We start from the raw sequence: 13492 nt of genomic DNA, 5'->3' as shown, positions 1-13492 counted from the left end.
ATGGGAAAGAAGAAAGAAAATGAAGGGACTCAAACCCAACCAGTTCCCCAAACACAGCACAGCACACCATCGGCAATGTAGCCTGTTCACCCTGCCAGCTACCCGCTCACACCCCCAAAGCCCTGACCCCAGCTGTCTCTTCCGGCTGTTCCTGCCCAGGAGCTGCACAGCCCCAGTCACTGTTCAGACTGCTACTCTAGGCAGTTTCCCCAGCCCACTGTCAGGATTTTGGCAGCATGGTGGGATTACATAGAACCAACTAGAAAAGGAAAACATCTGTCTCTGTGGAAGCTACAGCTGAGGCACAATCCAATGAGGAGAATGTCACAATACTGGCCTCCCGACCTTACCCTGATCTGTAATACTATCCCTTCCTACACCCTTCTCTCGGGAAGCACAGTATCCGGATCTCCAACTATAAGTCCCACGGTTAAAAGCCAAATGTTTTAGGAGGACAGTAGATTCTGTGGCCCCTCAGATGACAGCTGGGGCTGGCACTGAGGGCACCACCAGGTGAGCCTCTGGAGCCCATCTGGGGGCCCAAATGTCTCCTTCATGACCTGGTGACCAGAAGGACATCGTTCCTTCTGGTAGATCTGTGTCTGCTGTTTCTTGCCTTGGAATTTGTCCCGAAGCCAGTCTGTGCTGAACTCCACCACATGATCCACGAGGGCCTCCAGAGATGAAGAACTCAGGAAGGAACCGAGAGAGAGGGGATGGATCCTTGCTCTGTACAAGGCTTCGTTCTTTATAATGTTCCCTGAAAGCAAAGAGAGACAGGAGGGTAGGAAATACTGTCTACTTAGCCTCAAACTTGCTATGTGCCTAGGCTAAACTGATGCCCCTGCCTTCTGGGTGTTGAGTTAGGGATATGTGGTACCACACTAGCTCACACTCTGTCTCAAGTGACAATGAGTGGAGTCCATCTTGCTGGGTTACTGGGCAAAGACCTGGCTCAGGAGAGGAAAGCTAGAAGAGATGGCACACGGGGGCAGCAGACAGTTGACTTTTCCCCCAAGAGTTTCATCATCTCACCTACCTGGACTCGGCTTCATGGACTGCCAGCAAGGTGCCCTGCCCTTATTAAAGGGAAGGCTAACACGAGATTATCCCAGGGACTGCGCCTTGAGTCCCTGGAGTCGTGCGAGTCACACTGGCTGTCCCCAGTACCACTGTGTAGTCAGCTCTCTGGACACATCCAAAAGCCACTTCTGGAAACCTTGTTCATCCTCTGGTAGAGAAACAGATGCCGCTGGTTCTCCCACGAGAGCACGTCGCTTTCCCATCTCTGCATGAACTAAATTCACGGCAGGCAAAGTCGGACGTCGTACGTGAACACAGCTTCGCCAATAGCAACTGCTTTAACAGCCAGTGTGGTGGCCCTTACTGCTCCCCTGTGGACAGAAAACTGCCCTCCCAGTACTAAGAACCACAGCACTCCTGGTCTCCACTGGATATGCTGTTTCACTACTCAGTTCTCCAGAGCAGAGACCTGCTGCTTTCTCTTGGCTTTTAGGAGCTTGAAGCTGACCTGATACTTGATTCTGCTTTGACATCAGGAAGCTCCTTGCCCAAGAGCAGTAACTATCAGTGGACACACTCCTCCCTTTCTTCTAATGGCCTGCAGGGCCACCATTCCTAGCACAACTTAACCCAGAACCTTCTATATGCTCTCAGTAGATCACCACGCTTTAACGAATGCCAGGTACACATATTCCCGTTAGGAGGTCACACTGATATCATCTCACAAGGCTCACAACGGACAGTCCCATCATGTCAGAACAAATGGAGTCATTTGAGGAGGATTCTGAGGGCTTGAGAGAAAATTCCAAGAAAAAAGACAAGAGTCTTGTGACTTCAGTTTCTTCAAAACGGAATTATTCTTGGAATGTGTTTTCATGCTCTTCCCAGGTGCATCAGATAGGGGTGAGTTTGCTTCATAGTTCATTACAACTGGCTGTTACTTGTTTATAGATCTCTGATGGCTGTTCCTGGCTGTCAACTTGACTAGACCTGGCATTACTACAATCTAGAAATGGAAGGCTCACCTGTGGTCCAGATCTTGTGGCTGGGAGACACAGGTTTCTGACCTGGATCTTGGCATAGAGATCTTAAGGCATGGCAGCCATGAAAAGTTTAGGTCCAGGTAAGGTAGCAAAGTAGTAGACGCCTTTAATCCCAGGAGACTGAGGAATGTAGAGCTCTGAGTTCAAGGTCAGCCTGGGACAAAGCAAGTTCTAGATCCCGGTGCTGTGGTACACACCTTTAATCTGGGCCACTCCTTCTGTTGGAGGCCTACCCAAGAACATTATAAGAAGGAAGACTCAGTCTTCTTTACCTGCTTGAACTCACTTGTTAGCACTTGAAACACTTCTTCAGGATTCCAGCTTATACAGAAGACCAGCTGAAACAACTAGATTTTTGGACTTTCCATTCACAGCTGCCCATTGTTGGGTTAGTTGGACTGCAGACCGTAAGTCATTACAATAAATTCCCTTAATATAGAGACATTCCATAAATTCTGTGATTCTAGAGAGCCCTGACTAATACCATATCTTTTTTAAAAAAAGATTTATTTATTTTATTGTATGTGAGTTCACTGTTGCTGTCTTCAGACACACCAGAAGAGGGCATCAGATCTCAGTACAGATGGTTGTGAGTCACCAAGTGGTTGCTGGGTTTTGAATTCAGGACCTCTGGAGGAGCAGTGAAGTGCTCTTAACCACTGAGCCATCTCTCCAGCCCCTAATACAATATCTTTATGGGAAAACATGCTTTTGCCACACGTGGCTTGTCCTCGTGATCGAATACTGATTGAACTCACGAGAGCTTTACTCAGGTGAGCATTCTCTTAACTCTCAAGAGTATAAATTGTCTGATGCTTTGAATAAAGTTGGACAAGACTTTAGTCTTCATTTATCGGGTTCATTTTCCCAGCTCCACTGTCTCTAGAGCAGTGAACACTATCATGATGTGTTATGCCAGAAAAAGAAGTGAGGTCCTTCCTAAACTGAGTCTAAAAGTCAAGGGATAAACCAACCGTAAGACCAACAGTGTTGGCACACTGGGACAGTGTCCTGAAGCCTTGGCTGCCCTACAGATGAGTGACCTTTCCATTCGTCACCTCTCTGTGGCTCCTCCCCTTCACACGTCATACCTAATCCTGAGAAGTATCTCTGGTCCAACAGTGTATAGCACACAGGCTGAGCCTGGGTTAGGGCTTCCAAGGCTTGTCCTCGGTGGAACTTTTCAGACAAGATGTCGCAGGTGGGCTCAATCACTGGGGGAGGGCTCCAGGACATCTGGCAATTATAAAATGCCAGGAAGCCACCACCACAAAAATGGAGTATCAGCCTGAGAAGACAGAAGAGATGATATAGACGGTGTTCTTACACAGTGCTGGTTGTAATGCATGACCACTATGTAGGTCACGTTTATACACAGTTACTATTCTCATATGCCATCAGCTGCACATTAAGCTTCTATACTAGTCTGGATCGAACTGGAAAGCTGAGGTCACAATCATGAACACCTCAGGGCCAAAAGGTATGAAATAAAATATGAGTATACACTGATTTCTAATTACACTGCAGCAATCAAGCTGACGACAGAAAGCTCAAAGTCTCAGTCCAGGAGATTTGTGGAACCAGAGCTGGGAGTTGGGGGAGCTCATTAGGGAGAAGATGAAGAAATGATGGAAAAGATGGTATCACTTCCAGCTTCAGGCCAGATTAACCAACTCCTACACGGGTGTGCCCCTAAGCCTCTTGGATGTTAAGGAAAGAAAGGACATCTCACACACTTTGGTAAGAATATAATTCTTTGTAGAGATCGCTAATCCAACCCGAGCTGCCTCTACGCTGAAGCTGGAGAACCTGAGTCCATGTCTGACCTAATTATTGTTCTTGGGAAGGACAGAGACAACTCTGGGAAGCTAGGAGGTGGGCACATGCCCGTAATTCCCGCATAGAGAGGCTGAGACAGGAGGATTATGAATCTGAGACTAGCTTAGGCTAGTCAGGAATAATACAGCAATGTTTTTTGTTTTCTTCTCTTCTTGTTTTTAACTGTCAGGGCTGGCAAGACGGCTCAGAGGGTACAGACACTTGCCATAAGCCCTCAGCAGTTTGATCTCCAGGACCCATAGAACCAACTGCTGAAGGTTGTCCTCTGATCTCAACACATGTGTGGTGGCGTGTGCACGAATGTATGCAAGGGCCAGCACAGATGCCTGCGTGTGTGAGTGTGTGAGTGCACACGCCCTAGCACATACACACTAAACGAATAAGTAAATAAGTACATAAATGTAATAAAAATCTCTTTCTCAAGGATAGGAGGTGAGGCTCAGAGGTCTTGCACAAAAGAACCCATTAAACTTCTAAATACTATTCCACTGAAGAGAAGAGGAATCCTTTGCCACAAGGGAAAGTCAGACATGACCACTGACTCCACAAAACTTAAAAACTCCAAGTGCCAAAATGCTTTCTGAACACTCTCAAGGGATGTACACTGGCCTGGGAACAATCCTGACCCTGGCAACACATATTATCAAACTTAATATCCAAAGTTTAAAAACTGCATCATGAGATTGTTCAGACATCCTAAGCTCACCATGAAATCTTAACCTGAGTTTGATCTCCGAAATCCACAGTGAGAGGAGAGAATCAACTCCCGAAACTGTCCTCTGACCCCCGCGTGCACACTGAGGTGCACACACTCATGTTCATTGCTAGCATGTATCTAATGGCAAAGCCAGCCATTAGAATGTGCATGCCTGGCAACTCCCTGGGGTCCCAAAATGAACCTGACCAGAGTCCATGCTGGCTAGTATCTAATTAAAGCCTGTTTCAAATTTGGAGGAAAACAATCATTTTCCCCCAGGGGCGGTTGGGAACTGCCCTCTAAGGAAGCTGCACACTGCAGAGCTTTATGCGCCATTCCTTCCTCGATGTTCACAAATCAAATAACTGGGAAAACTACAACCCTTCAGAGCACAAGAGTCTAGACAGACATGCTTTTCTTCTGAGGCAGTTTATCCTCAAGTACCACATTGGCTGGAAACCCATCCTCTTCTCCCAGGGACCCAAGCAGGTACAATCATCTTGGTACAGACCATAGTTCAGTTCTTATGGCTGAATGTGCACCCTTTTTGCCTAGCAAGACCTGGACATCCCCAAGTGTGGCCCCTCAGCCATGCCTTGCCACAGAGGGGGCCACATAAACATGGTAGACCCTGCTAAGAACCCTGCACAAGTCACACAATTACCTGGGCACTGGGTCTCTCCAGTCACCTCTTTTGTTAGGTTTCTTTGCTCTGGAGAAGTCATCCACCCAAACGCTGCCAAACAAACCAAACCTGACTTCCAGCCACCTCTGGGTGTCTGCTAAAGGGTTCTTTCCCCCAAGATCACATGGGCCATCAGATCTACTGGGAACAGGCTCCCCAGATCCAGAGGGGCCTGCAGAGGTTTCCTGAGCATTGGGACCCAAGGCCAGCTCTGGGTCCATAGCCTCTTTCTGCCACATTCCTTGTACAGGCTGTGGGCAGCTGCTGGGTGGCTCCATCTCCCCATCTGGATCAAACCGAAGGAATAATTTTTTTCCATGCACCTGGGAAAAACAAAACAAACAAACAGAATATATATTGACCCTTCAAGGCCTTCACAGGGGTCACAGCTTCACAAACAGCTAGCTGCCAACAGTCTGGTTCCTTCCTGTCTCCCAGAGCTTCCCCAGCACAGAGGATTTCTCTGTACTTTGCCCATTTGTCCCAGAGGTTTGAGCAGCAAGTGTGTGGTTTTGCAAAGGCCTGAAAGCAGCTGCAGGAGATGGATTAGTGATGGGATAGGTCTGTGCCAGAAGCAAGGCTTCCCAACAACCTAGGAGAGATGTTCCCAAAGATTTCAGAGCCCACTCAAAGATTATACAAAGGGTCATTCTCTTAGTTACTTCATGACACATTTTTTTTCTAGGTCCACATATTCATCTGTTCTCAAATCTATTCAATGACAGCTACCAAAGTAAGGACTGGAACATCAAAACCATGGGACTCAAACCACGCAGCACAGTCTCTACAAAGAGGCCAACAGCCTGAAGTTTGGAAGACTTGGACTCCTAAACTTAGACTATTCGGGGCCTCAGTTTCTAAAGATGAAGTATATATAGGTGAAGGGTTATGAGCCATCTTCCACTCAAAGGATGGTTCTGTGGCCTATGAGGTATGTGTGCGCATGTGCATGTGTCCAGTGGCAGTAGAGAACAAGCAATTACCAGGTACATAACAGATTTAGTGTCAGATATAAAGCCTATTCCTACAAGAGTTTTATCAAATGAATGTGTCTTAGACCTGTCATTGTGAAGAGATGCCAGGACCAAGGCAACGCTTAGAAAAAAATGCGTTTAACTGGGAGCTGGCTTACAGTTTCAGAGGGCGAGTCCTTTATTGTCATGACAAGAAGCAAACAGGCATGATGCCAGAAGAGCACCAGACAGCTGTCGCAGGATGTCTGATCACACGGTGAACCTGAGATGGTATTATTTACTGAAAACAAAAACAAAACAACAACAAAAAAAAAAAAAAAAAAAAAAACTGTTTCTAGTTGTGGTGTGGCTCAACCCTTAGTACACATCTTTAATCCCTCTGGCTGGAATACAGACTTGTCCTTTGTGGATCTTTAATCCCAAACAATGAAGGTAAAGTTAGTTTGTGGAAGGAAGAACACATGTTTAGAAGTGACATCTAATTGAGTGACACAGTGATGAATCAGAGAAAGAACTGATAGGAAAGGATATGCCCAACTCTTACCAGAAGAGAGAGGAAAGGGAAGCCATTTAAGAGAACACACACAGAGAAAGGATGAAAGAGAAAGGAGCTCTTTTTACCGGGACAACTGTACAGAGACAGGAAGCAGAGAGATAACAAGCTAGATGCAGATGAAGACAGAAAGAGCTGGCGAATGAGAAGGAGCCAGAAATTACTATGTATCGCCAAAGTTAGTATGAAGCCAAGCAGAAGCAGAGAGAAGCCAGACTGAATCAGTCAGCTTGGAGAGGAGTTTAAGCCAGAAGAGCTGAGTTGAATCAGCCAGCCGGAGATCAGAAAGAACTAGGAAGGGGTGAGCTTATACAGCAGTAAGTCTCGGTGGCTGAAAACATTCCAGGTCTAGATAAGATAAGGCTAGAAGCTTGCAGGGCTAGGACTAGGTCAGCAGACAGACAGTAAGCCTTAGAGACAATTACTTCAGGCAAATACGTTACTTTTACAGACAGCTTTATATCCTGATTCATAGGCAGCAGGCAGAGGGGGTGGGGGTGTGGTGGGGTGGGGATACTGGGCCTGGCCTGGGCTTTTAAAACCTCAAAGCCCACTCTCAGTGGATCAATAAAGTGACATCTTCTCCAACAAGGTCACATCTAATCCTCCCCAACAGTTCCACTCTCAGATGACCAAGCATTCAAACATATGAGCCTTTGGAGATCATTCTCAATCGAACCACCACAAAGTGTTTTACTACACCCATCTACAGATGGAGACATTAGAGCTAAGGAAACGAAACTGTGCTTCGGATCATGCAGCTAAGCAGCAGCAGCAGAGACTGCATGTCACTGTACAAAGTTTACCCCACGCCTCCTCCATGCAGGTCCTCATAGCTAACCACGAATACAGGACTGACCAGGATATAGCCTTGCCCTGTTCCTGTCTCCCCATTCCACACGAAGGTCAGGCCTGGCAATAAGAATACCACAGGAGGAAACAGAGGCTATCCCAGGGGTAGAGAGGACTCATCTCTCAGCCAGTGTAAAGCAGGCAGGACAGTGTAATGGTAGCACCAGGGAAATTAGTGGAGCCCATCTGATGCAACTCACAGTGGGGTCTTTATTCTATTCCAGCTAGCTGGGGCTCCTCAGCTCACTGCTGATACAAAGGAAGGTTTTGGTGGAGAGAGGAGCCCCAAATGTCTATGGGAGCAAGACTTTATAGTAAGCAGCAAGCAGGGAGTGATTGTGCACGCATCTAATTGGAAAGCTACTGTGGCCATTAACATAATTGGTTGGTGCTGGGAGTCATATTATAAACTTAATTTTTGCTCCCCTCTGAATTGGTGGTTGTTAGGCAGGGGGTAGATTTGTAACCTGGGGGTGCAGGTTTGCTGGGAGAATAACCTGGTCTTGTTGGGGATTAGCCTAGAGACTGAAGCTAGGTTTGGGTTTTGTTGGGGGGCAACTTGGAAACTAATGCTAGGTACCAGCCTGTTAGTTTACCTGAGTTCAAACTTAGGTGAGGTTCTCTAAAATGGAGTCTGAATTTAAAAGACTTGGCACCTCAGAATCTGAAAAAAGACTAAAATGACCACAGTAAACAGAAGAGACAGGCGTGGTAAGATCCGAAGCATAAAGGAAAGATGTGCCCTAGCAGGGGAAACACGTCCACACCCTGGGGAAGAGTTAACTGGGCTGCAGGCCTAGTGCAAAGGTCAGAGAGACCAGCAGGGGTCAGTCCACAGAGTCCCTGAGCGTCCTGAAGGAACTGCGACTCCCACCCGGGACGAGGTCTAAATTCAGATCCTCATTACTCCACGGCTGGCCCATGGGAGCCTGTGGCACCGCATCAGAGATGCTCACACGACCACGGGAGAAGTGATCGTGAGTGGGGTCGTCAGGCCTGTCCTTTCCATACGTTCCTCAAAGCCCCCAGTCCACTGTGTCGGGAAACATCACACTAAGAGTACAGCCACAGGCAGTCCTAGCATGGCTGTCCACTGCTTAGAGAAAGGGTTTCACCAGATATTGCCAAGGCTAGAAGTCTCCAGGGGAGGCGGGGTGAACCAGCACACCTGTGTGAGACCGGGGAAGCTGAACTCACCTGAGCTTCCTGGAGCCACAAAGACTGAAAGGAGGCAGGCAGTAGCTTCTTACTGCTGCCTCCTGTCTTGATCACCTTCTGGCCCACAAAGGGGGAGACAAGATGGTGAAACTTCCTCACGGACGGCCCTTCTGGCATCTCTGTGGGCAGAAAGCTGCAAAGGAGACCTCTGACTTAGCCTGGCGTGTCTGATCGCCGGTGTGGCACCCCAAGGAGAGAGTTCAGGTCACCTGCTTTATGAGTATAGATGATGGGCTGGAGAGATATCTCAGTGGTTAGAGCACTGACTGCGGCTCTTCCAGAGGTCCTGAGTTCAATTCCCAGCAACCACATGGTGGCTCCCAACCATCTGTAATGAGATCTGATTGTGTGTGAGATTCTGGTGTGTCTGAAGACAGTTACAGTGTACATATATATAAAATAAACAAATAAATAAATATTTAAACCCCCCCAAAAAGGCATAGATGACAAAAATAGGGTCGGGCTGAGGAGGGGGAGTCTTTTCTCAGGGAAGACTGAGCTGAAACAGGGTAAGGGTCAGCTTCTCAGCAGTGGTTTCTCTTCCTGGCCCCTCAGCCTTACCCACACAGCAAATACTAATCACTGTAGTGTGCTAAGTGTCATGGAGCAGGTGTGTACTTCGATGACGCTGCCACCCCAGTGGTCAGCCACTCCTTGTTTGGTTGGTTCTTAAGGCAGAGTCTTAGGTGAGCTAGTCCTAGCTGTCCTCAAGCTTTCATTCAACCCTCTTCTGACTGATCCGTACTTGGCTCTCTCGGGACCACCTCGGGTAAAAGAGATCTGCAATGGTTATGAGATCTCTAGAGATGGTCCTTTATCTCTGAGCACAGTGCTGGCTGAGCTCAGATCAATGACAAGCGGACACCAGCCGGGCAGGGCAGCTGCCAACCAGCTAAACTCCTGATAGTATGTCTGGCGGCTGAAAAGCCACAGTACAAGAAAGGCAGGTCCACAAGCCACCCCTCTCCTCCCTGTCCTCAACCATCCAAAGTCACCGAGAGCCACCAGGATGGGATAGCCGGGGTAGCCTACTCCCAGATTTACTGAGCAGGAGGTCATTCCCCCATCCCCCACCTCGAAGCTCTAACTAACCTTACCTGCCGCTCATCAACACCAGGCATAAACTGAGGTGAGCATTAACAAAGGCATCCAGCGGGTAGTTATGACTGCAGTGTTTCTAAAGGTCAGGATGGCTGTCATTAAGCCTCACTCTAGCCCAGGCTGGTCTTGAACTCTCTGAACAATCCTCCTCCTGCCTGTGTCTCCCAAGTGTGAGCCATATACGACTCCCTTCCTACTAAGGCATTTAAAATGTACTGATTTCTTTTCTCGAAGAATCGCTTCATAAATAACACATTCAATAATGTGATTTGTCTTTCTGTCTTGAGACAGGCTCGCCTATATTCCAGATGTCAGGTTGGCTTACAGGCCACTGTGTGTGGATGATCTCCAGCACACTGTCATTCCAGCACGTCGCAACCCCTGGTTTATGCTCAAACCCAGGGCATCTTGCAAGCTAGGCAATCCCTCTACCAACTGTGCTAAGGCCTCAATATTGCTTAATGTAGTTCATGACGGCTTGGATTCCCATTCACACTCTTGGAAATGTGGCAATACTTCACCTACTCAGACCTTCAGGGAAAACTGCTGGGACAGAAGGCAGCTTGCCAAGCTCTGGTACCCTAACCACCTCTAAGTTCTGAGTCTTCCTGGCTACCCTCCGAGAAAGTTCTGGAAAAGGCCACCAGCACAATGCAGTTAAATCCCTCCAGCAAGCCTTTAATCCCAGCACTCTGGAGGCAGGGGCTGAGGTCTCAGAGAGAGCCCAGACTACACAGAGGCCCTGTCCCAAAACAACTCTCCGCCCCTGGGTATGGTTTAGGGAACGCACGCAAAAGGAATGGGATGAGATGCTGAGAACCTTGCGTTTTGTGGCTAGGGCGAGGCGGCCAGGCTGCGCAGGACGCAGAGAGAGTCTTGGACCACCGCATTTCCTAACTCTTCTGTGTGATTGAAGGAGGAGGGAACACGTGAGGGTCACGAGGGTGGGGGAGTCGGAAGGCAACGCGATCAGCAAAAACAAACTTACGACCAGGCTGCGCGTGTCCGGAAGAGACACTGCTTAATTTTCCTGTGAAAACACGTGTGTGGCCTAGGGTAGGGAGGAGGGTAGGCGCAGGCCCAGGTAAATCCTGGGATGCTGTACCCTGACCGGGTCCCAGCGACCGCAACAGGATCGTGATCCACTTGCTCCTTCCAGACCAGGGCGGGGAGGACGGGTCCAGCCTGCTGGGGCGCACCGACACTGTAGCCCGGTGGCTGAAATCCCACGGGCTCCTCCCAGGAGTGGACCGGAAGACACTTCCGCGACTCAAGGGCTCCACCCCGAGGCCAAGTTGGTCTTGGAGGTGGGTGGGGAGCTGCGGGCTCCTCTCCTGGTAACTCCGGAGATGAGGAGTCCTCTGAGATGGAGGAGCTACATGCTCTTCCCTGCTGGAGGTCGGGTGCACTCCAGAGGGGGAGCTACAGGGCTTTTTCCCGGGAGGCGCTGGAGGTGGGGTGCACCTCGAGATTGGGGAATGCGGGGACAGAGACAGACTGAGAGAGCTGCGCCTCCAGTGGTCACCCTGGGCACCAAGTAGAGATGCCTCCATCACCCATCTCGAGGTGGGTGATTGTTATTGTTGGTGGTGGTTTTGTATTTTTGAGACAACGCTTGGCTAGCCTTGAATTTTCAAACTTGATTTCTTTAGTACTGGGATTTTAAACACAGCTAGCACACCTGGCCTGTACCAGTTTTAAAGAGTGAGGTTTATTTACTTTTGCTTTATATTATTTTAATTTTGAATTTTTACTATACACTTTTTAAAAGTTGGGTACTGAAGTTTATACTTGGAAGATAGGACACCGAAAAGGGTTGGAGCCAGTACTTTACAGGATGCCAAGGGGAACTGTGAGGAGCCTTCAGAAGTGGCTACGGTGTCAGTCTCTGGACTTGACCATCACATGGAGACAGCCCTGTTTCAAGGAGCAGCTCATCCCCCACTTCTACCATATCTATGTCTCTAGGGCAAGAACAGGAAGTAAGGAGAGGAGGCCTCGGGTATCTGAGAGGTACAAAGTTCCCCTCAAGGCAGAGGGTGAGCAGGAGGGGAGGGGGAGTCCCTACTTTATATTTAAGCACTGGAGCATGCTTTTCCACTTTTCTGTATCTGGTGTCTTGGGAGACTCACATCTGCTACAGTGTGCTCCTGTGCAGCTTCCAGACACACGCACATACCCACACGTGCACGCGCGCGCGCACGCACACACACACACACACACACACACACACACACACACACCTATTGTAAACTGGCAGTGCTGAGAAGAAGCTATATCCTAAAGATGAGCCTCACCTTATCTGGTGGAATCAGAGCTGTGTACCTAAGAGGTCTCTTCTGAGCCCAAGGGACCTCTGCAGCTGAGAAAAGGAAAGGTTCAGGGTTGGGTGCTGCCGTTTATAATCACAAGTACAGTTTACTGAGCACGCACCATGTGCAAGTCACCGTGGAAAGTCTTTACCCAGACTGCCTCGTTAGCTGTGAGAAAAGAATACCTAAATCCAGTCTGTAAATGGAGCATCTATGCCATGGCCTTGCAGACGTAAAGCCGCACTCTGTAAACCCTGATGTATATAGGAATCATGCAGAAATGCTTAAGTGTAGATTGGGAAAGACCACACCCTGGCTTGGAGAGAGGATCTAGGAAGCCACATTTGTTGAGGGGATGCTTTAGATGTTAGGAAACATTCATAAGCTAAGGATTGTTCGGCTTAGGCTGTGCAGGGGCTCCCCAGAGAGTAAGGTTCTTATTCTGTGGGAGTGGAATTCTGGAGTCCAGTAGACACATTTCATTGTACTTCTGTGCATTTCAGCATGGGACTTGACATCTGTATCTTTGTGTGCAAAACGTGCTTGCAGAGACGTACAAATGTCTCCCTGAGGCTGGCACTATTGCTTTTGAGTAGCAGAATTTGGTTGGTTTCTGATTTTTTAAGGGCTTGAAAACCCCGCTCTAGTGGAGCTTCGAATGCCTGTGCCCCCACGTGGTGAATGCATGAACTGCATGCACAGTGCTTCCTGGAGCTCTAGTCCTGTGTGTGTCCTTAAGGAAGTTCACTGGATGGCAGCACCAGAGGATCTGGTCCCTCAGGTGATCTCTGAGATCCCTGTGATCTGAGCTTCCTTTTTTACAGCTAGGTTCCCTTCATTCTTCTCCCCCAGGCTGGCTGTTGGAGACCTTTGAGACAGTTTTCACATTCTTAGCAATTGAACCCCTGTAAAGCCAGTAAACTCTCAGAATGTAGACTGGCACCTCAAGGAGGGGATGGAGTGATTGGCAAAGTACCCAGAACTTACTAAGCTATGGCTTTCTTCGGGCTCCATTTGGCTCACCAAACACTAGGGCACCCTAGACAGACATGAATCTGCTAATCTAACAGACTTCCAAACCTAGACTATACCAGATTCTCAAATAGGGTTTCTTATTATTTTATTTGAGCCAGGGCCCGGTGTAGCCCAGGCTGGCCTTGAACTTGTAATCCTCTGCCTCCAGAGTGCTGAGTTA

At 48.5% G+C, this 13492-nt stretch overlaps 1 protein-coding gene across 1 annotated transcript; it reads right to left on the bottom strand.

Annotated features, from left to right (window-relative positions):
* Positions 1-446: 446 nt before the first annotated feature.
* Positions 447-9001, bottom strand: NEIL2 (nei like DNA glycosylase 2; the record flags this gene model as incomplete). The annotated part of the gene is made up of 4 exons (XM_080926986.1): positions 447-760; positions 3158-3354; positions 5267-5610; positions 8864-9001. 4 exons carry the CDS (start codon positions 8999-9001, stop codon positions 447-449), a joined length of 993 nt encoding a protein of 330 aa, XP_080783112.1.
* Between the last annotated feature and the right edge of the window lie 4491 nt (positions 9002-13492).

The sequence above is a fragment of the Micromys minutus genome (genome assembly GCF_963924665.1).
Source record: "Micromys minutus genome assembly, chromosome: 12".
In the NCBI taxonomy this organism is placed as follows: domain Eukaryota; kingdom Metazoa; phylum Chordata; class Mammalia; order Rodentia; family Muridae; genus Micromys; species Micromys minutus.
The sequence above is the reverse complement of the archived record's forward strand: the minus strand, read 5'-3'. Positions and strand labels throughout refer to the sequence as shown.